Genomic DNA, 22,966 nt, shown 5'->3' with positions numbered 1-22,966 from the left:
ATACAGTATGTAATGACATTTCTTCCCTAGCGTCTATTGGCGAGTGTTTGCGTAGGTTTTCGCGCTTAATGTTGGGCAGGAAAAGAACAGAATATAAAATGTCAATAACCAAACTTATTAAGTGCGCATTTTCAATGCAGCCAATGGGGTGTCTCGCGTTCTCCCGACGCAGACGTGTTGTGAGGACCGCAGGCAGTTTGCCACCAACGAGTAGCCATGCACCAAACGCTCATCGGTTTCGTTGTGTTAATAAGCGCTAAGTTGGAGTCCGCCTGTGTGCCTGTAGGTGTGTCTGTGTGTGCGAGCGCGCGCGTGTGTGTTCTATACGAGGGAGGGCGAGTGCCCGCGTGCGCGTCCACGTGAAGCCCGTGTGTGAGTGTTTGCGTATGTGCTCGTGCGAGCGCGTGGGTGGAGAGAGCCTGTCCGTAGCCTGTTCCTCCGCAGCAGCAGAGAGAAGGCGAGGAGAAATCATGCTGTCCGAGCAGGCAGGCACCTAGACTCATCGCTCGGCTGTGAAACGGACAGAGCGAACCGGCTCTTTGGACAAGGATACTCGTACTCAAGGTAACCCGACCGCGCCGGCTTACATCAAACGACAGCGAGATGATTCAAGCAAAATGTGCATTACCATTTTACGTGTTTGAGCATTTCTTCATTTCTTTCTGTCGCGTTTATCGTAAACCTCGCTCTGTTGATGCGTTTTGTCTGTTTTCAGAAGTTTTTGTCACTTCGCAAAATTACATTTTATTGCGTGGGTGGGTTTACGTGTGAGTGGAGGGGGGCTACACATATTATTAATATATCAGCTTAATAACGTAGTTATGTATCAGCAAGTTGTCCATAATCTTGTTTCCCGTGTGGTTACCGCATTAAATCTGTTAAACTGGAACGTCATGACCTCAGGTACTGAGATATTCGGATGTTCTCGACATCCACGCACCTGCTGTTAGTACAGTTTTCAGCGCGCTGTCTTCCATCATTAGGAATAATTAATCACTTTCCTCGTTATAAAGTCAACTATTTACTCGTTACATTATTTACTCATTAAGGGTTTGAATGTCACAATATCTTCACGTGTTTAGTCAAATAAAACGGTGACATTGCTGTTACAATGACGATAGGATATGACTGCTGATATTTTTAATTGTCACGCCAAGGAGGCGATTTTACTTCTTTGCTGTGCGGGAGTAATTTACTGGTCATATGCTGCTAACGGAGCTTCACCACCAATTATTGTGGCATATGTCACAAGTCACCAACTAACAGTAATTTTTAAATATATGGTGCAGTATGTACTTCGGTTTCATTAATCAAAGTTCAAGTGTTTTTTTTTTATTTCTCGCGCTGCCTAAAATGCGTTTTTTACTGTATTGTGTTTTTTAATATGACACCCAGAAGCTTCTTGTTTCCTACCTTCTGAAAAGCCCAAATGAGCTCATTTAATGTCTTAATTCAGTCTTCCAGTTTCCTTTTGATCTGTTGTTTGTTTCACCCAGAGCATAAATGTACTTGAAATTAAAATATATGCATATTTATACACGCAATCACAAAATTAGGACTGATAGTTTTATGTTTAAATGCAGCGCCGGAGAAAAGTAATCTCCTAGTCTAGATACTTGACTTCCTTTTTAGAAACAGCAGCTGCCGCACTGTGCGGTCTTTGTGAACAGGTTTGTGCACTTGTCATTATTATGAAGTCCGCAGCCAGGAGGTGTCTAAGTAGTTGCCAAATATAGAGTGTCAGCGAGTGCGCGAAATGCCATGGGGAGGCGATGGCTGAGCGGCGGTGACGGCGCAGGACTGGCTGGCCCGACAGTCAATGAGAGCGGCATGAAGACGCAACTGTCCGCCCGCTTGTGCGGCAAACGTCGCCTCACGTATGCCGGCGCGCACCTGCCAAAACGAGGCGCCTAAGAATGATTTGTATCCGCAAAGTTCTATCTTGTGCAACAGAAACTCGATTTAGTTAAGTACAGGAAAACTCTACTAGTGCACTGCTACCCGTGTGGATCGAGAGCAGTTGAATGAGGTTTTTCATTTAATTCGGTCACAGGGCTTTATGACAAATTGTTAAAGTCCCCGGAAAAAATTGACCAAACTGTTTTATGTACCAATAGGGATATTAACACGACGTTGGTGTTATTATCGACGGCTTTCATTTCTAAACTTTTTTTCTGCTTTTGTGCAACTATTTGGTTGCGTTTAGTCCTTTTAAACAGCCCTTTACGAATAGCGTTGAGCATCCAGAATATAGGCTACATGTAAATTATAAAATAATACGCACTTAGGAAAGGGAAGCTTGTTTTCACCAGAAGACCACCAATGTTTCCAGTGACAAATATAAATCATACGTTTAAAGTGGTATTTCGTTGGGAAAAGGGAACGTCCTGTTGTGTTTTCGTTCGGTGATGTATTTCCTTGTGTTTGCTTGTCATCGGTCGTGTTGTCGCCTGTGCCAGTGTGAGTCCACTCCTCAGCCCCGTCTCGTCAGCTTCGTCGCGTCACGCTGCGCCGGTCCTCGTTCCATTTGTACGTTCAGCCGTACACGTTTGCATATCACCGCCGAGTATAACCCGAAATGACTCTCATCGCACAAGTATTCGCACGTCTAAAAAACAAACAGAAAAAAATCTGTAGCCGTGTGTTATTTCTTCAAGCGTTATTTGTCCCCGCTGTAAGCCTGTTTTGGCGCAGATAAATAATTTCATTTGGGGAAAATATCCACAACCTCATCCCTCCATTTTTAGTGATGCCAGAAAAATCCTTTCTTTCCTTTTTAATAGAATTGTGTGCCACTGTTGTACGGAACTGAAGCTTCCCACATTCAAATATTGTAACGATGTTCTGTGTTTAATACGTCATATGTTTCAAATGATTGTTTAATTATTCAACACGATTTTATGTTTTTTCTAAATCATTATATATGATTTTGTTTGACTCAATTATGGAAAAAACAATTTTATATTAGTAGGTAAGGTAGAGGCTGAAAAAGAGGTGTATATTTCCGCCATATAGCATGTTCACTATATATAGACGTGCATCCATCCACACACACATAAGCCAATTACGTGCCTATTAAGCCATTACAATACATCAATTGCTGTACACGTGTTTCAGTGTTAATAACTTTCCTAATAATAACTGTTAAATTACTGCATCATTTAAATGTTACAGTTACACCACGACTACATTACGAAGTAGCAATGACGTGTATTCGTAAATTATGATACATATCTTAACACTCTCAGTTTTATTCTCTGTTTCGTTTACTTACTTTGCTACCGCACACGCTTACTTGTAACATAGGTGACCTATTAGGACTCGGCTTGAACGGTTCTAATTATTGTCTAAGGTGAGTTGAGGAAACACTGTGTGTTTTATAGATCAGCAATACGGGGGAGGGGTGTATGGCTGGGTGGGGCCTGTATGACTAGGGACAGAAAGGGACAGGGAGGGACAAAGAGGGACAGAGGGACATGCCAGTGGAGAGTGATGGAGCGTGCCTCGTTTCTGACATATACCCGGAAGAGGTATAGGAGCAACTCTACACACCTTTCGGCGGCAAGACGGCGATGGTGAGTTACGGAGCCGGCAGACCTGGCGACAACCCCATCCCTGCCATTTGCTGTCCATTTGGGGTGCAGGTAGGGTAAGAGCAGGGTTCCTGGATCACCAGCAAGACAGTCACATGGTCAACATGCCACCTTTTCTACCATCCACCGTTTTACCACAGTACACCTCTGCCAGAGACCAGCCTGAATCACTGGCCAGTCACTGGGGTGCCGCTCCAATACAGTGAACGCTTATAGGCTGCACTGCATGTCAGTCACAGCTAGGAGCGGTCATATGATCCAACAGCTCTTCCCAGTAACTTTAATTCCTGCCCTGGAGGCCCTGCTGGTTGACATCAGGGGGACCCGCGGAACCCTGGGCTCAGGCATCTGAATCACGCGGAATCACAGTGTCCCTGTGCAAGAAGCTCACGCTGTCACAGCAGCAACATCTCAGATCTTGTACAATCCAGGTTTTTTATCATCTAGAGCTGTGCACATGAGTAATATGTGTTGCGAGCTGTATATCCCCCCGCAGCCTCTTATCGCCTGTGATACTTTCTGGCAGAGAGGACACAGCAGCACCAATAATAATAAATTAAAGACCTTGTTCAGTACCTTTTGTAAAATCGTCATTTTCGAAGGAGTTGGAATGTACCTGATGCTCAGTTTGCTCCCCATGGCTATTAATCTTGCCCTATAAACCCCCCTCCCTGCTTCAGTGTCATGGGTCCATGCCGGGTGCTCAAGTGGGCCGCTTGCCCCCCCCCCCCCCGGTCCCCCCATGCGGGACATCAGTTGGGATGCGGGCAGCTCTACAGTGTAGCCAGTGTCTACCATAGACATGTTGACTTTGCGCTTCTGCTATTTCTGTGTCAGTGCTTTTTCCATTTTACCCTAATTGCATGCCATGTTTATATCAGGAACCAATGAGATTAAAAAGAATAAAATCAACACATTGGAAACACTTCACACAATTTTGATACTTACATGCATGTATGTCTGTAAATTTGCATCTTTATACTTTTATACGAGATTTCAGGTGACAGATTTTCAGGATGTGCATACATGTGTATATATTTTGCATGTTTGCAGTGCCATGTGATGCTGTATGTTGCCATGGCAGCTGGGAGGGAGACTGGGGGTGCATCACCTGTGAGTAGAGAGAGCAGGAGCAGTGGGGCTTTTTGGGCGTGGCGTCGTCTGCCCGACCTGACGAGCGATACCCCCCCCCCTCAGCCACCTGCATTCTATCTGCTCCCCCAATCTGTCACACTTGCCAGTGACGAGCCCCCAGGGGGCCCTGGGTGACGATGGTCACCCCCTCGTGCGCTGCAGCTGGGTGGGGCCTCACTGTCACCGTGGGTTACCAAACAGAGCACCAGATCAGCAGTAGGAATCTAAAAGCGATCGGTGACCCGCTCCCATCTCCAACCATACCCCCCCCCCCCCCCCCCCCCACAGAACCATAATTGGTTTTACATTCATGGAGAATTTTTACACATGGCGCCGTTGATCATCTGAAAGGACGGAGGGTTTTCTGATCATCTGCTAATGACGCCGATCCTGGGATGACAGAGATAACAAAAGCGGCATTTTCCTCTCTAAATAAAGCCTTCCTCGCGCGCATTGCTCTCCGCCGTGGCGCCTTTTGTTTTGCTTCTCCTGAAACGGCGCGTTGCCACATGCTTCTGCGGCCCCCTGTCAATCTCGCAAAAGAAAACATTGTTTGTGGGGAAATTAAAGAGTGAGACAATTACTTCGCCATAATTACAACTTAGTCTTTTACGTGGAGACAATGTGCTAATGGTGTAAAGTACAATGTAGCAGAGTGGCCCTTCCGGCGAGTCGGTCGGTGCGTACACCCCCCAGGCAGACTGACTCTTGTGCCCTTAATTCCCAGTCCCAGATATTCAGCTCTATGATGACATCATTATCCACTCTGGATGAAAGCATCTGCTTAGTTAATGAAACACAATGGCTGGCGTGCTGTTGTCTCTTACCCCTTGAAGGAAGTGCTCTGAAATGCTCTGAAAGATGCGTGTTTATTCCTAATGTGCCATGGAGTCCTTTAAGTTGGTCACCGCCCTGCAGGCTGACCGGGTCCTGCCGCCGCAACAGAGAAGCACCATGCAGCTCAGTACAATCCCCCCCCCCCCCCCCCCCCGTTACACTTTCGGGTGGTTTTAATTGGCTGCAGCCCACCCCTGATTCGATCTGTCAGGCAATGAGGCGGAACGTAAATGTATCCATGTTCCCCATAGAGGTTTTCAGAATGGGCTGTGCTCTTGGCAACAGGGCAGAGCACAATGACGGCACTCTGCACAGGCTTTCACTGGCGCGCATTTGTGTCGATGTGTTAAATGCTAGTATATTTAAGACTGCTGCATACATTACACACACACACACACACACAGTCACATGATAATTTGATTCTTCTTCCTCTGTGGTACAACCTGTGGAGAAGTGATGATGTCATCTGGGCATTTTCTACCTGCACCTTCTCCCCCCTCTTCTTGTCTGTAAGGTCTTTCTGAGGTGAGCCCTGTCTCGGCCTGGCGGTAATGGTTGGTGTTAAAAGCAGATGAATTTTTCAGCATTTCTGATTCAATGTAGAATTTTTAGGGCGGCATGGTGGTGCAGTGGTTAGCACTCGACCCGGGTTCGAGTCTCCGCCTGAGTCACATGTGTGTGGAGTTTGCATGTTCTCCCCATGTCGTCGTGGGGTTTCCTCCGGATACTCCGGTTTCTCCCCCCCCCCCCCAGTCCAAAAACATGCTGAGGCTAATTGGCGTTGCTAAATTCCCCGTAGAAGTGCATATGTGAGTGAATGGTGTGTGAGTGTGCCCTGCGATGGGCTGGCCCCCCATCCTGGGTTGTTCCCTGCCTCGTGCCCATTGCTTCCGGGATAGGCTCCGGACCCCCCACGACCTAGTAGGATTAGCGATTTGGAAAATGGATGGACTGTATGTTATATTTATTTAATGTATTTTTGGATTAAATTTACATGTATGGAATAATGTCCGGGACTGCACAGTGGTTAGTGCTGTTGTCTCATACCTCTGCAACCTGGGTTTGAGTCTCTGCCATGACACCGTGTGTGTGGAGTTTGCATGTTCTCTTCGTGTCCTCTTGGGGTTTCCTCTGGGTACTGCGGTTGTCCCCCACAGTCCAAAACATGCTGAGGTTAACCGGAGTTACTGTAGCTGTGTATGTGTCGTGTCCGGTGTGTGAGTGAGTGTCCGGTGTGTGAGTGTTCCCTGTGATGGGCTGGCCCCCCATCCTGGGTTGTTCCCTGCCTTGTGCCCATAAGCCCTGGACCCCCCCCCCCCCCCCAGAATCCTGAATAGATTAAGCACTCACAGAAAATGGATGGAATAATATACAGGTATTAATAGAAATTATGTCAGAATTAAGATTTATTAATTATAGAACTGAAATCAGAACTGATTAATAGAATTTAGTATTAGAATTCAACTGACTTAATAGGATTCTTAATAGAATAGAGTCTATCAGTTAGAGTGCTTTACAATTCCTAGTTATAAGCTGTAAGATGGATTCTTCTTCATCCCTTGATTCTCTATTTGAACCCTGGCAGTGTGAGAATGATTGTGTTATGTTGGTGATAAGTGATTGTCCTGTGTTGGTGATTAGGGTCTCCAGATGTGTGACAGCCACACGTCTCACCAATAGCACTCCGTTTCTTGTTAATTGTGCATAATATTTAAGTAATATTTCAGATATTCCGGTCCTGAAGTGCAACAGCGATCGCTTTTCCATCGTTGTTTGAAAGCGGAAGCTGGTGACAATGCGGGAGCACGCCAGAGGGCTTTTGGATCCAGCTGTTAGGGTTTGTTGGGGCTCTTGCTCACAATAAGGAAAACCACAGCATAAACTCACACGTGCAATTTTGACATTAAGGCCCTTAATATTTTATGTTTTAATTTTCTTCCAGGGGTGTGTTTTTTTCTGTCCTGTTTCACAGTACAGTAATCTTTAGTGCTTTGCCGTTTTCTGTGATGCCCCAGAAATCAAAACCCTTATTGCTCCCAATAAACATTAAAATCATCGCTGGCATCCCTGTTTTCCGCAGACAGGTCTGGTTCGATAAACATGCCCCCCCCCCCTACAGTGTTAGTGTAAATTCTCTGCATGTAATGAGCTGAACTCTGCCATGGTGTGTTTCAGTTATCCTGTGTTATCCTGCCACCGAGAAACCTGGGATTAGCTATGCAGCTGAATTTCTAACGTGAAGAAATTGATTAAATTTGTCAATCTGACCCTTGACCTAAGTGATTGAATTACAGTTTTAAATAACTTGTGTGTCCATTCAATACGCTGTCAGCTCACCACATATTTTACAGGACTGCCATCATATTGACTATAAGTCAACAGAACGGTTGTTATTTAGCGTTTGGTTAATTGATGGCTGGTAATCTTACACTAGGTGGTCACTAAAGGCTACATTGTGGCAAGATGGAGGCCGGTATACTTGGTAGGCCGTTCTGCACTTGCCGGCGTTTGTTTTCTCATATCTTGTTTGCTCTGATGCACGTAACGCTGGCTCTGCATCAGCATCCCATCGTCATATAATCCAGTTCGCGTGCAGTATCCCTACTGGCTGGTAACTGTCTGAGACGGTGGAGAGCGAAGACCTAAAAGCATCCACTGCACCCTGAGACACTCAGAAAGGGAGTTACAGGGAGGCGATCTGTGCATTGGGTTAAATCATGTTATTTGGTGTCAATCAGGATCTCAAACATTGCACTGCAGTTCTACCTGTTAATATATCTGTATGTATGTATATGTATATACATATATATATATATATTAGCATGAGTCAAGTAAGGTCTGCTCCAGTGTGGCTTTTTCAGTACACAGTTCCTCCAGCTCCTTAATCACTAGGCCACCTGCTGCCTGTATGATTAAACTGACGTCCTTAAATGTTGCACCATCTTCTCCACTGGAGTATGCAGCCCAAATGAGCAATTAGTTGATTGAATATTTCAAAGGAATGCCATCCCTCTGGGGCTGAAATGGCCCCATCACACTGGAGGTAGGCTTTTGGCCCCGAGGCTGCCGTATCCCGCCCGGGGAGTTTCATTACTGCCCCCCATGGGCAATTTAATGATTGCAGCAGCTGGTGTTTCCAAGTAAAGCAGGCGGCATCTGTGCTGTGGGCGGGGCCTCACTCTGTAGCTCCACCCTTCCGGGTGTGGCCAGTGGACAGCCTGCCCTATCCTCAATTTGACCCTCTGGATGAGTCTATAGCTGAACTTCACCATTTTGTGTCATGGACACAAAATTCCATTTCGGTATATTAAAGTCAATGGACGCCTTCCAGCAACATCGCATGAGCACGTATTACATTTCACTACGATATTTTAGAATTTATTATCATATACAGTATACTGTAATCATATATCACATACAGTAACTCCTAAATATTCGTGAGGATTAGGGACGCAACATCACTGACAGTGTGAAAATTCGTGATTTTGTCCATTATCAAAATTATTCGGTCCGTTATTCAAAATGCTAAAATAACGGCACAGAAAAAATTTAAAAGTTTTTATTTTAAATATTAAAGCTAGCTTATAGTTTGCATTTACACTAAGAAATATTCAGTAGCACTAATGGTTATATATTAAATGCTTTTATGTGATCCAAAGAATTTTCAGTATGATTTATATATTTTTGACTTATGCGTCGTCAAAAAATATTCGCAGTTAATTGTCCACGGCCACCTTGAAACCGCAACTGTCAAATTTGCGAATCTGGAGGGGTGACTGTCTATAAGTTAAGGTGGTGGGATGGTCACAGTCAATAAGCTTCAGTCTTTTTCAGTCCATTCCATTTTTGAATGTTTCCTTTTCAGCATGCACTTAACTCTCATTAGAAACTGATTCGCATAGTTACTCACCCAGAATGATTAATAATGTGTACATTGAGATTAAAGTATAAGATATGTTTAGCCATCCATGAGTAACAATGCATAAGGCCAAGTGCCAAAACATGTTTATTACTGAACGGTTCAATTGCAACTGTTCCGTTTTCAGTGACTGAATTAATGGGACGAGGCAAGCGCTTTCAATCGAATACTTTTATCTGAAACACCTTGACAAGCAGATGAATATGTAATCTTTTGGTGCGTGATGCAGTGACACACAATTGATGGGTCTTTTTACTTAACCACTCTAACTGGAACATTTTTTCTAAACTCACGAAGCTGAAAAAAAGCATTAACTTATGTAGCGCGATAAATCCGATGTGGAATTCGCGTAAACGAAAAAGCAGTACTTTCGCGATTGAGTGTGGGGACGTGACGTAACGAGTTAATAACGCGTTAAATATAATCGACTCCAATATCACAGGCTACAGCTTTCTGCGTGGTTAGAGCTAGTGTTTCCATTTACAGTCCAAGTACAGCCTGGGAAAACTGCCGCGGCACATTCCGGGGGTCTCTCACTCACCGTACCAGCGACATAGATTGCGGCACGGCTAATGCACAATCTGATCTTCCTTAATGTGGTGCTGTAGACACCGCGCCCGTAAATGCGCCACAGCCGGCGCCTTACTAGCAAAGCTGAAACTCGGGTGGCGCCGGCCACTCACCCTGCCCCTCCGTTACCCCATCTCCATCAAAATCCCGATAGAGGTGAAGGCAGGAATCCACCCTCCAGTAACCAGCACACGCCTGGATCCTCTTTATGATATCTGATCTGAGCGATATTTAATTGATTTTTAATATGTTGGTGTGTAAGGCAAAACCGTGAACCCGTTCTTAGAATAACAGTGGATTCTTTCTTTGCCTCTTAATGGGGGGGGGGGGGCGCATTATTGTTATCATAAAATGTAAATCATAACGAACTGGTTTTCAATGTTAATCCTCTCAAACAGACAGGCAAGCGTACGGGCAAAGGGACAGGTAAATGGACGGGCAAACAGACAGGCAAACGCTTGGGCAAATGGATAGGCAAAAAGACAGGCAAATGGATGGGCAAACAGACAGGTAAATGGATGGGAAGATGGATGGGCAAACAGAGGGGCAAATGGGCAGACAAATGGAGGAGCAAATGGACAGACATACACACAGGCAAACGGATGAGCAAACGGACAGACAAATGGACAGGCAAAGGGATGAGCAAATGGACGGACAAATGGACAGGCAAAGGGACAGACATACACACAGGCAAAGGGATGAGCAAACGGACAGACAAATGAACAGGCAAAGGGACAGACATACACACAGGCAAACGGATGAGCAAAAGGACAGGCAAACGGATGAGCAAACGGACAGACAAATGGACAGGCAAAGGGACAGCGCTCTGGCCTTTAATAACAGCGGCAGGCTGATAGTGGCTGACTCAGTCACTGACTCCCTTCTGAACACACCGTGTTGTCAGGGTCTGAACAGAGAGGGTGACCTCAGCTCTGAGTGCACGCTGCTTCTCAGCACTTGGGCAGGTGTCTCTGTCCCCATAGCTGACACCACTGGTGACTGGCTTTGCTGTTTCCTGATTGGTTCCCACACACATTTCACTTGCTGTAACCCTAAACATTCTATAGGCTACAGGCACTTGTCACAGAGGCAACCAAATTCAGAGGTAGACCTCATCCAGGAATAGAGGCAGCCTCCATACCGTTACTGCAGGTCATGCAAGCACTGGGCTTCAGCCTCCCTTTATTTCAAGATGATTCAGGTCGAGTTATCCTGCCTTTAGCTGTTATCCGTCTGTATGCAGGACCTCTTAGTACCAACACCAAGCCTTCTGATATTTCTTCCATCTGCTGTTCTTTAATTCTGCTCTCTGACATGCCAGGGAATTCAAGCAGCCATTTAGAGGCAGCGTTTCTCAAACCTGCTCCTGACAGGCTACACAGTGCGCCTGTTTTCCAGCTGTAATGGCCTCAGTGCTTAGAGCCAAGGCCAGATTGCCTCAATTAGAGAAATACTGCGCTTGACAGAGTTCCTAAGAGCTCGAGGTGAATGAAAACCTCGACAGCCTGTGGTCACCAGCACCAGGATCCAAGCATAACCTCAAGTTTAAGATTCTCTCGGGGGCACGATGAATGAAAGAGGTGGGAGATGGGGCCGACAGCTTTCTAGAGTTAAGCAGACTGAATGGAATATGCTTTAATTAGGTCAAAATTTATGTCTCCAATAGGGATCTGAGCTTAAGGGAAACTTGTGCATCGTGGGTCCCTTGAGGACCAGAGCTGTGTGGCCTGGTTAGAAGAAGATCTTCACCTTGTCCCAGCCTGACACCTGCGCAGAATGAACTGGGTGTGGTCACATGGTTTTGAGATGACAGAATTGTGGCTTAGAAATTTAAATGTGGCTTTGGAATTCTGTTTTAACAGTCCATTTTCATGGCTAAATTATTCATATAGAACTGGGAGCAGTCTTTTGCTGTGAGATGTAGAGTGATATTAGACATATGCTTCTATGTTAGATCTTTATTTGGCTTTAATTCCCAACACAGAGAAGTTTCCTTTACCACATAGAAAGCATTTATGTGTTTGATCCTTGTTTGGTGTTTGATTCACAGGATAGATTCTTCTTATTTTTGCTAAATTGCTTCCATTAGGTTCAGTACTGGTATCTCATGGACACAGTAATAGCCAGCGTAAAGATTATAATGACATCTCTCTGTTGATTTTACAGCTGTTTCATGTCCTCCAGTTCTTGTACGTCTTCTGTGTTTATTAATTATCGCTGCACTTGCTTGAGGAACCTTTTTGTGACACACATACTGCTTGACATTAGATAGTTAGGTGTTGGTAGTTTGATTTATGCATTTCTATATTTACCAGCCTGGGTAGGCAGCATAAATAATTTTGCTTGGGAGAGACAGGCTTCCCAGGGGGTAACAGATGCATTTACACTGCCGGCCCCATCATTGGGGGGTGGGGTTAATTGGGGGGTGGGTAGGAGGGGGAGGTTGTATCTTGCCTGTCTGGGCCATGGCACCAGTGAACCCCCACACCACCACTACTGTGCCATGACACTAATCAGTGCAGAGTGTAGCTATAGCTGTATACACAGGCTATGCCATCTCTGGCCTTTGTTGTCCAAATACATCAGTGTACCCTTCTGGTAACATCACCAGGTGGGTGTTATTTAACGGCATTCTGTGTGTGCTAAACCGCCCGTTAAGTGATATGTGTGATTCCCCACTCAAAATAAGCTCCAAGTCATAAGCAGAGACATGACGCCGTGCTAGCAGAACACCAGAAAGAAGGGTTTCTAAGAAGTGGGTCATGACCTTATGTCAGCAGGAAGCAAGGAATGATGTAGACAAAGACATGCTTGAAAGCTGGCTGTTCATTTGTGTCCGTGAGCGTTTCCCGAGAGACGATGCGACCTTTAGTCGGATAGAGTGGGCGTGGCCCAGGGGCACTGGCCGTCAGACAGGCTGCTCCGTGTTCTTGAGCGTTTGCCGAGAGACAGTGCGACCTTTAGTCGGATAGAGTGGGCGTGGCCCAGGGGCACTGGCCGTCAGACAGGCTGCTCCGCGTCCATGAGCGTTTGCCGAGAGACGGTGCGACCTTTAGTCGGATAGAGTGGGCGTGGCCCAGGGGCACTGGCCGTCAGACAGGCTGCTCCGTGTTCTTGAGCGTTTGCCGAGAGACGGTGCGACCTTTAGTCGGATAGAGTGGGCGTGGCCCAGGGGCACTGGCCGTCAGACAGGCTGCTCCGTGTCCGCGAGCGTTTGCCGAGAGACGGTGCAACCTTTAGTCGGATAGAGTGGGCGTGGCCCAGAGGCACTGGCCGTCAGACAGGCTGCTCCGTGTCCGCGAGCGTTTGCCGAGAGACGGTGCGACCTTTAGTCGGATAGAGTGGGCGTGGCCCAGAGGCACTGGCCGTCAGACAGGCTGCTCCGTGTCCGCGAGCGTTTGCCGAGAGACGGTGCGACCTTTAGTCGGATAGAGTGGGCGTGGCCCCAGGGCACTGGCCGTCAGACAGGCTGCTCCGTAACCATGAGTGTTTTTTTCGATAGACGGCCTGGCCTTTAGCTGGAAAGAGCAGGCGTGGCACAGGGGCGGTTCTCATCAGACAGGGTTCTCTGTATCCAAGTTGTCAGCATCCTCCTTCCATCGCTATGCAGGCATCAGTGGAGTCTCTGGTTGCCTAATTTCACTTCAACCGCATCATCCTCCCCCCTCTGCCCCCAAGTTCTCATCAAGAAGGATGAAGAAGCATGGATCTGGCTACAGGTTTGAAATCTCAAACCATCTGCAGTTACCCATCTGCTTCTTATGTGATTCCACGGGTTGCTGCACTCTGGCTCAGACAATGAGACCAGGTTCACTCTGTGAAACAGAAACACAGGACAACCACCTAATTGCATGGGGAGGTGGTTTGATAGCACACATGTTGGTACACCGTTGGATGTGTGGAATGGGAGGAGTGGACAGAAGCAGCTGGGATGTGAGAATGCAGCCTAATTCCTGACAGCCTGAGTTATATGTGTGCAGCAGGCTATGAACACGTCGGTGTGTGGGCATGGAGCAGCAGAGCCGAGGTCTGCGCCAGCCCGCTGGGAGTACGGAGCCTGCGTACGTCGGCTTCTCCAAGCCAGAAATGGACGGGGGATGGAGCTGGATGATGCATGGACCGAGAGTGTCAGTTCAGTGAAGAACAATCAAGACAAAATAAAAAACTTTATTAATAAAAGCTGAAATTATATCGATGTCTTTTTTTTTTTAAAACGGAGGATTATACCTGTGTTTTTCAAAAGCAAACCGACAAGTGGACATGGTTTAATGTCCTGTTGTGATGCATTTCACAGTCCATGGGATGACGGACCCCTTCAAGAACGTTTATTCTTGTTTCACATGTTTCTTCCTGCTGCCACCAGCACTAGTGTTGGTCTGGCCTTGTGCAGGTCCACAGCATCCAGCATCTGTGCTGGTCTGACTGTTTGTAGAGTCACAACCATTGGTACCTGTGTTGGTCTGGTCCTGTGCAGGTCCTCAGCTTCTGGCAATGTGTTGGTGTAACTATTTGCAGGTTACTACCATTGCCGCCTGTGTTAGTCTGGCCTTGTGCAGATCCACAGCTTCCAGCACTTGTGCTAGTCTGACTGTGTGTGGGATCACTACCATTGGCGCCTGTGTTGGTCTGTACCCTGTGCAGGTCCACAGCTTCTGGCGCCAGTGTTGGTCTGACTGTTTATGGGGTCACAACCACCTGCCCTCATGTTGGTCTGACCATTTGCAAGTCACAGCCTCCAGTGCTTGTGTTGGTCTGGCCATGTGCGGGGTCACAACCACTGGCGCCTGTGATAGCCTATTAATGAACCAATTTGCAGGAGAAAATTTGAGGCATGGTGGGTTTTATGGGTAATGCACAGAATTTCATGGCTAAGTGATGAAATAAAATAATTCATGTCACTTATACTCTCGGAGAGGCATGCGCCCAGATTCTCAAATTAGGGCCCAAGCCGAGAGCAAGCCTTTCTCACTCTAATTAGCTTGGATGGAGGTTGCCCTTCGAGTCACAGTGTAAGTGAACATGTTCAGCACCTCCTGTCAGAGTTACGCGTACCAGTCATATCAATTCATTGGTTCTCCTGATTTTAGTCATGCATGTGACCAAGGCTTGACCATGGGGCTAGATCTTTAGGTAGTGCAGCCGCAATCTATAAGAGAGTCACTGGGCACTAAGGGCAGTGAGACTCCTGCACAGTCTATAAGAGAGTCACTGGGCACTGAGGGCAGTGAGATTCCTGCACGGTCTATAAGAGAGTCACTGGGCACTAAGGGCAGTGAGAGTCCTGCACAGTCTGTAAGAGAGTCACTGGGAACTGAGGGCAGTGAGAGTCCTGCACAGTCTGTAAGAGAGTCACTGGGAACTGAGGGCAGTGAGAGTCCTGCACAGTCTGTAAGAGAGTCACTGGGAACTGAGGGCAGTGAGAGTCCTGCACAGTCTATAAGAGAGTCACTGGGCACTGAGGGCAGTGAGATTCCTGCACAGTCTATAAGAGAGTCACTGGGCACTGAGGGATTACAGAATTAAATGATTTTGGTGTGTAATTGTGGAATCCTTGCTTTTTCTGGCTTCGAAAGAGAGCATTTCGGAAAGTTTAAACTGTGGTGCCAAAGCCGTTATTTGTAAAGCTTACCTGCAGCTATAAAGCTATTTGTAGATTTTTTTTCTCCCAAAAATGAATCTGACATTTTTCATTTGAATGGCTGCCCATGTACAGAGTCAGTCCTGTGCGGCTGGAGCTGTGTGTATCTGACATGTGCTCGATAAAAGCCTTTGGGGAGATTCACCTAATTATGAGAATCGGGTTCTGATTGGGTTAATGGGGCATCAGTGGCTCTGCTGTAAAGAGGAGGAGCTGTAGTTTCTGGTTTTATATGTAATTGGGAAATTATGCTGTAGTTTAGTGCATTAGCTTTTTAGAAAAATAAACGGTTCCTCTATTTGTATAGTGCTGCAATAAAAACTGCCTTCGTAAAAAATGCTTTCACCTCAAATGTAAAAATATGTAAGGGCAAGTAGCTTCATCTTTATCTACGCGTGCTGGTCAGCCTGAATCCCATTCTTCAGCTTAACAATACCTCGCTGACTCTAAGATTTATTTCACTCGTTACAAATATGTTTCTAAGCAAGTATTCAGTGAGGGTTGTTATTTTTGTGGGTATAGCGAAATAAAAAATTTGCCAGCGCATATGGAAGAATGTACGATAAAGACACTGTGTCAAAGAGCGCCCCCAAGAGGGAGATCAGTCTGCTGCAGCTGGTGACCTTGACAGTGTCCCGAGGTCGAGCCTGACTTTCTGCCCCAGGCTGACTGATCTCTGGGACCTGTGGGATGCGAATGAGGCAGGTGAATGAGAAGCAAGAAGTTAATTGTAGCCTGGCCCCCCCCCAGGGAAAGGCTGCATTTTGATTGGTGATTTGATGCGAAGACTGTGAACCTCTGAGAATCGGAACTCTGACCTAAATTGGAGAAAACAGCCCTCAGGATTTGGGAAGGACGGCAAAGCAAGACAGAGTGCGACATGGGTGTGTGCCAGTCACACCACGGGTACAGCTGGTGAAACACTCTATATACCGTAAGGTTAGCAGACTGTTTCAGTCATTTGCTTCTTTTGCAGTAATTATTCTTAAATGCTCTATTGTAAACATTTTAGGTATGGGCTTTTTCTTTTAGACTTGTGAACAGCTCCAAAGAAAAGGCACATTTACAGGATTTAATTGCCATCCCTCTCCTGTCCTCATGAATGCCATTTAGGAATGCTTTTGAAGAACTATTATTATTATTGCCGCACCCTGCCGTCGTCTCTTTGCGGCTCATGCAGCTCAGTGAAGCCCTTTCTTGTCTCTCTCCCGCACTCCTGCTCTGATGTCTGCCACCATCGCTGGCGTTGGTGATGGTCTGAGGTTACTGATCTCACACAGAGTTGATGGCACCCAGTTTTCCTGAGACTCTTGGGGGGGGGGGGGGGGGGGACCGGCAGCTCCTGCAGCCAAACAAACCACAGCAGCAAATGGAAAAAAAATGGTTTTGTTTTAATCACGAACAGCGGTATCGCCCAGCATCCAATTCTGCGGGAACACTGGTGCCATGATCCGAGATGCAGTTTGCTGCTCTGTACCCCAGGTCTTTCCGAGAGTCATTTCACTCGGCAGACGCTGTTTGCTGTCTTTTGGGAGCGAAATCAGAGCTGGCCGGTACCCCGGGTCTCTCCGAGAGTCATTTCACTCGACAGACGCTGTTTGCTGTCTTGCGGGAGCGGAATCAGAGCCGGCTGGTTCCCCAGGTCTCTCCGAGAGTCATTTCACTCGACAGACGCTGTTTGCTGTCTTGCGGGAGCGAAATCAGAGCCGGCTGGTTCCCCAGGTCTCTCCGAGAGTCATTTCACTCGACAGACGCTGTTTGCTGTCTTGCGGGAGCGGAATCAGAGCCGGCTGGTTCCCCAGGTCTTTCCAAGAGTCATTTCTACTTAGCAGGTGCCTTTTGCTGTCTTGTGGGAGCAGAATCAGAGCCGGCCGGTATCCCGGGTCTCTCTCAGAGTCATTTCACTCGGCAGATGATGTTTGCTGTCTTGCAGAAGCGGAATCAGAGCCGGCCGGTACCCCGGGTCTCTCTGAGAGTCATTTTACTTGGGAGACAGCGTTTGCTGTCTTTTGGAAGTGTAATCAGAGCCAGCCGGCATCCCAAGTCTCTCTGAGAGTCATTTCACTTGGCAGATGCAGTTTGTCATCTTGCAAGAGCGGAATCAAAGCCAACCGGTACCCTGGCTCTCCGAGAAATATTTCACTGGGCAGATGAGGCGGTATTGGAGGAGGTTGTTCTAGGCTAATGAATTTGCAGGCCCGGTTCAGCACGTTTTTGGGTTACCGGATGACAGAGGATACCATTACTGCTCTAGCGACATCGCTAGCCCACTTCTGGCTAAATGGATAATTTCCCAATAGATTAAACTGTTGGAGGCATCATCGCCGTAGACTCATTTAGAGTAATTTTGCGTAATGTAGAAAATTGTTATGGTCTTACGGGATAGATTTATCGCCTTCATAATGTTAGAAATAATCTACCTTAATTGCGCTCTCACCTTATATTATCTTAATTGGCTTCTTTATGATGGACTTTTGCATTTGACGGTCTAATTTGATATTCATGGACATTTTAGCGTGATGGATGTCTGCTAAATTAGCTGCTTCAGTGCCAATTACAACCACTGAATCATTAGCAAAATAAAGTCATTGGTTGAGCTTGAAGTGGGGAAAAAAACTGCATATACTCACATTATAAATTATTAATGATTTCTTAGCATTGCAGTGTTTTAGCAGTGTATATTTTTCCCCAACTCTTAATCTATCCTAAAAATGATTCAGTGCCATCGCTGGCAGAGGACCTTGCTTTTCATAGTGGCTTATTTTGAAACCTTTTTAAGGTCTTTTGGGGGGGGTAGGGGTGTGTGAGGGACAGCTGGGCCCAGCTTCAGGCCTGACAGAGTGGTACCTTCACTTGGTTGACTGAGGTCTACATGTGAATGGCTGTAGTTCTGACACCCACGGGCCGGGCCAGGCTGGGCCATGAAGAGTGCGGAGGGGGTTTGTGCGTGTGGGGGTGCATTTTACACCAGCCAGCTTTGGGCCGGGCGGGCACAAGCAGATGGCCGGGGAGCTGAGGATGGGGTGGTGGGGGGGGGGGGTGTTTGGGGAGACAGTGACAGTGCCGCAGTTCGGGGAGGGGGGGTCGCGTGTGTAATGTAGCGAGACGGTGGCGGACCTGTCATCGCTCTCACTGTCGCCTGTCACTTGGCCTCGCCTACAGGATGGCAGCCGTTTGCCCAGCTGCCTGAGAGCGAGCGAGGGGGCAACGGCGTCTCTTCCAGACCTCGTTCATGGGGACATGGGACTTCGCCTGCGCGGCTCACTCGCAACGATTCGGCCCAAACGCAACAGCACCCCAGGCGCCCCTCAGTACCGCCCCCTGAAGGTAAGGCTCGCGCCGGGCTTCCTGTCAGTTGACCCACTCGCCGAAAGCACACCTTCGCGTTCGCATTAGGGCAGATGCTGTCCGATCTTGTGAAGCAGCGACCCCGAACGGCAGAGATACGGGCGGGTGGAGGTTCGATGCGAACAGATGGCTGGCGGGGTGTGGCGCTCCAACGGGGGCGCTATCACCCCCACCCCCCCACCCCAAGCGGAAGAGTGCGATCACTGCATGCCACATTGTTTAATGGACGCGTCCCGTCACGGTAACAGACGGTCTGGCTGTTCGCCGGGTGCTACCTTCGCGCGCTTTTCCGTTTCCCTACAAGCCAAGGGGGCGGGGGGGGTCACAGCGGACAGCCTCAGAAACACAGACGAAACTCGCCAAACGCTGATCTGCCACAGATGCACTACGACGTCGTTTCTCTCCTGTCTGAACCATGTGATGGGCTCTCTGTGTGTTACTCAGCATTAAACAGGATGTGCGTACAGTTATGGTCAGAGCGCGAGCTGAGCTTCAGAAGAACGCATTGTTCAGCCGGCATGTTTATAATGTGAACATGAACACAAACTCACCTCTGGCCGCACGCTTGCATTGTGCCGCAGAGCACAGCGAAGAGCCGCCTCTCGACCGCGACGGCACACTTTCTGTTTCCCGGCCTGCATCCTGCTTCCACGAGAGGCGCGTGGGCGTGGGGGGGTGCCGGCCGTCAGCAGCTTTTAATAAGCTCGGGGGCTCTGAATAGGGCCGACCTTGAACCCGCCCGGCTCTTGCGGTTTATACGACTTAATGCCCCTTTCAATTGAATCAGCGGAACGAAGCCAAAAAGCCATTTCAGGGGCGGGAGGGGGGGGTAGAGCTGGAACTGAGGTCACGCGACAGGCGGTACAAAAAAATCATCAATAATGCACCTGCTTGCTGCATCCCTTTGTGTCTTATGAAGGAAGCAGTGGATAGTGGCACAGCTCAGGGCGAGTGTCAATGTCTGTGTGTGTCTGTGTATCTCTGTGTGTGTCTGTGTGTGTGTGTGTGTGTGTGTGTGTGTGTGTGTGTGTGTGTGTGTGTGTGTGTGTGTGTGTGTGTGTGTGTCTCTGTATGTATCGGTGTCTGTGCCTCTGTGTGTCAGTACGTCTGTGTGTGTGTCTCTGTGTGTGTCGATGTCTGTCTGTGTGTGTGTGTGTGTGTGTGTGTGTGTGTCGATGTCTGTGTGTCTCTGTGTGTCGGTTTCTCTGTCTGTTTCTGTGTGTGTGTCTGTGTGTGTGCGTGTCTGAGACTTTCTGCATGCATGTGTGCTCTCGGTTAGACACGATGACTCCTGTCATAAGGTGAGTCTGGCACTCAGAGTTCCTACAATGTTTATGTGATCTTTCCCTCTCCTTCCACAGGCTGCCATTTCCTCGCCTGCACTAGAGGATGTCTGAGCTAGACGTAGCAAGCCCAGGGGGCCCCCCCGGGGGGGTCGGCGATGAGCTGCCCCCTCGGCCCTCCCCCTCCCCTATAACTCCACCCCCACCAGTGCTGTGTCTTCCCCCCAGCCCCAGCGTGGAGGAGGACTGGCTGCAGGGCGACGCCCGGGCTGAGCAGCAGGTGAGCCATCTCTGCTCCCCTCCCGCCTCACCCGCCTTCGTTCTATTGGCTGCCACTTCTCATGTGGCCAGCCTCTCAGAGGTAACCCCACCCCTCCACCCGACACACCCCCTGCCTCCAGCTCCACCTTCAGCTGCCGGATTCCCTCCAGTATTGACTTACCCTCACTACTCGTGTCCTTGTCAAACTACAGTCTACAGTTTCCGTCAATCAGAAACGTGTGATGCATCAGGCCTGGAGCGTGCTTGCGGTGAGGGTGATGATGATGATGAGGAGGATGATAGCTTCTCCATGAATAACAGAAGTGGACTGAGATGGTTGCTGATGCTGGGGACCTGCGGTGTCCTCTCGTTCAGATCGGGACCCTCAGCCCTGACAGTGACATGTTTCTCGCGGTTCAGTCAGGAACTCAGGAACCCACGTAGCTTTTTTATGATCAGACAGAATTCCGTTTCTATGTTTATCAACGGTGCTTTTCCCCCTCCCTGGTGTCACGGTTGGCAGGCCTTGGCCGGGGTGCCCTTGGGCGAGTGACTGTGGGAGGGGCGGTGAGGTGGAAGCCAACTGGCTGCCTGCTTAGTGCCCCCTAGTGCCTGCCCTCTGTGTTGCCCGTTCATTCCCATTCCACCTAGTGATGTCCCTCTTTGTTGTCTGCTGTCACACAGAGACGGGGCCTAACCCAGGGGCATCCAAGAAAGAGACCAAAGGTAGGGCTGCCCCACGCTGTGCCTGCATGCCCACAGGGGGCGTCGCTGGGATGAGAGGCATGTCAGCTGGTGAACCTATGGGTCTGCGTGCCGGTGTGAGCAACCTGTCAGTCTGCGCATCTACAGTCTATGTGTGTGTCCACTGTCTATGTGTGTGTCCACTGTCTATGTGTGCGTGTGTGTGTCCTGTCTGTCTGTGTTTGTGCCTGTCTGTGACTATGTGTCTCTGTAAATCCTACCCATCAGTGTGATGCTTGCCAGCATCTCTGCCATGTTCCCTCTGTAAAGTCCCAAACCAAGACACTAGCATGTGACTGTCTGGGCCAATCAGGATGCAGCTAGGAATCTGTTAACGAAGCTTGAGGGATTTCTTTAGTTCTGCAGCCACACAGTTTATGCGGGGTCTGTCAGGTCTGAAGATCTCTTCCTCTTTCACTGTAAGAACCCATGTCAGTAGGAATCTGTACAGTAATAAAATGCTTTGAGGAAACCGTTTTAAGACCAGGCAAAATAAGACATTGCAACGGGTTCTGTATTGTTCTTTTATGGTGTGGTTATTGTGCTGTAACGGATGAGCACAGGCTGGTCGTGTTTTTAAGTGACTGATTTATGTCACACGGGATTGCATCTCTTATGAAAGGTGACACACTGTATTCTGTCAGTGATACGCGGCGACAGGCCTGTCCAGCTTTGTAAGAACAGGGCCTCTGCCTTTCCATGCTGAATGTTATGGATCAGAATGTTTAGCGCCCCTTCAAATGGCAGCACGCGGGGCGGGGGTCTGACTTTGACAGTGTGGTCAGGCGTACGCCAGGCTGGCGCTGACCGGGTGGCACGTCTGGCCCTCTTGCTGGGAGGGGGGGGGACAAGTCAGCCAACACCCCATGAATCTAAATGAAGCCATGCTGGGAGGATAGAGGGGGGGCACAGTGACGTCCTCCCAGGCGTCAGCTGCTGCAGTGTGGATTCCAGGCAGGCATCGGCCCAGGAAGGAGGGCACGGGAATGTGGGACAAAGACACGGCGTCCTCTGCAGGCGCTGGGCCAGAAAGGCGGCATTCAGCCACAGGCAGCTGGGAGTGCAGCAACATCACTGGAGCATTAACACTGTAAGATACAAACCATACAACAGTATGAGATACGACAGAACACAATACTACACAACATAATGCAATATGACACAACCCAACGCAGCATAACACAATACCTTACAGCACAATGCAATACAAAACTATACAACACTATACAATGCAACACAATACTATACATTACAATGCAACACAATGTGGTACGACACAACACAATACCATTCAATATAATGCGATACCACACAATATAAATTCACTCAAAGAAACCCAACACAATACTATATACCACAATACAATACAAAATACAAGACAAAGCAATACAGTGTAACACAAGACAAAGCAATACAGTGTAACACAAGACAAAGCAATACAGCATAACACAATACAACAGATACAGAGGACAGGTCCAGCCGACGGAGTTACTCGCTCAGGTGTCGCCAGCCCACAGGTCCTGCTCGTTCTCGCCTCCCAGAGGTTGGTGTCGGAGTGGCAGCCAGGTTAAATTTAGCCAGGGTCATTTTTATCCACCTACTCTGACTGATGATGTGCCAAGTGTGTGCATGCATATGT

The 22,966-nt window shown here is 48.1% G+C and overlaps 1 protein-coding gene across 9 annotated transcripts in view; it reads left to right on the top strand.

Annotated features, from left to right (window-relative positions):
• Positions 1-220: 220 nt before the first annotated feature.
• arpp21 (cAMP-regulated phosphoprotein, 21) overlaps positions 221-22,966 on the top strand; it is a 58,965-nt gene continuing 36,219 nt past the window's right edge. For 2 of the 9 annotated variants that reach the window (XM_048992723.1, XM_048992725.1), the window contains exons 1-4: positions 235-564; positions 18,854-19,018; positions 20,401-20,602; positions 21,268-21,309. In XM_048992723.1, the coding sequence (XP_048848680.1) occupies positions 20,429-20,602; positions 21,268-21,309 (216 nt within the window). In that variant the 5' untranslated portion in view covers positions 235-564; positions 18,854-19,018; positions 20,401-20,428. Of the gene's footprint in view, positions 565-18,853; positions 19,019-20,400; positions 20,603-21,267; positions 21,310-22,966 lie in introns of all 9 variants that reach the window. The other 7 variants (XM_048992728.1, XM_048992727.1, XM_048992722.1 and 4 more) reach the window with 7 other exon arrangements.

This window comes from Brienomyrus brachyistius, chromosome 23, assembly GCF_023856365.1.
Source record: "Brienomyrus brachyistius isolate T26 chromosome 23, BBRACH_0.4, whole genome shotgun sequence".
In the NCBI taxonomy this organism is placed as follows: Eukaryota; Metazoa; Chordata; class Actinopteri; order Osteoglossiformes; family Mormyridae; genus Brienomyrus; species Brienomyrus brachyistius.
This window is presented reverse-complemented; position numbering and strand designations above follow the sequence as displayed.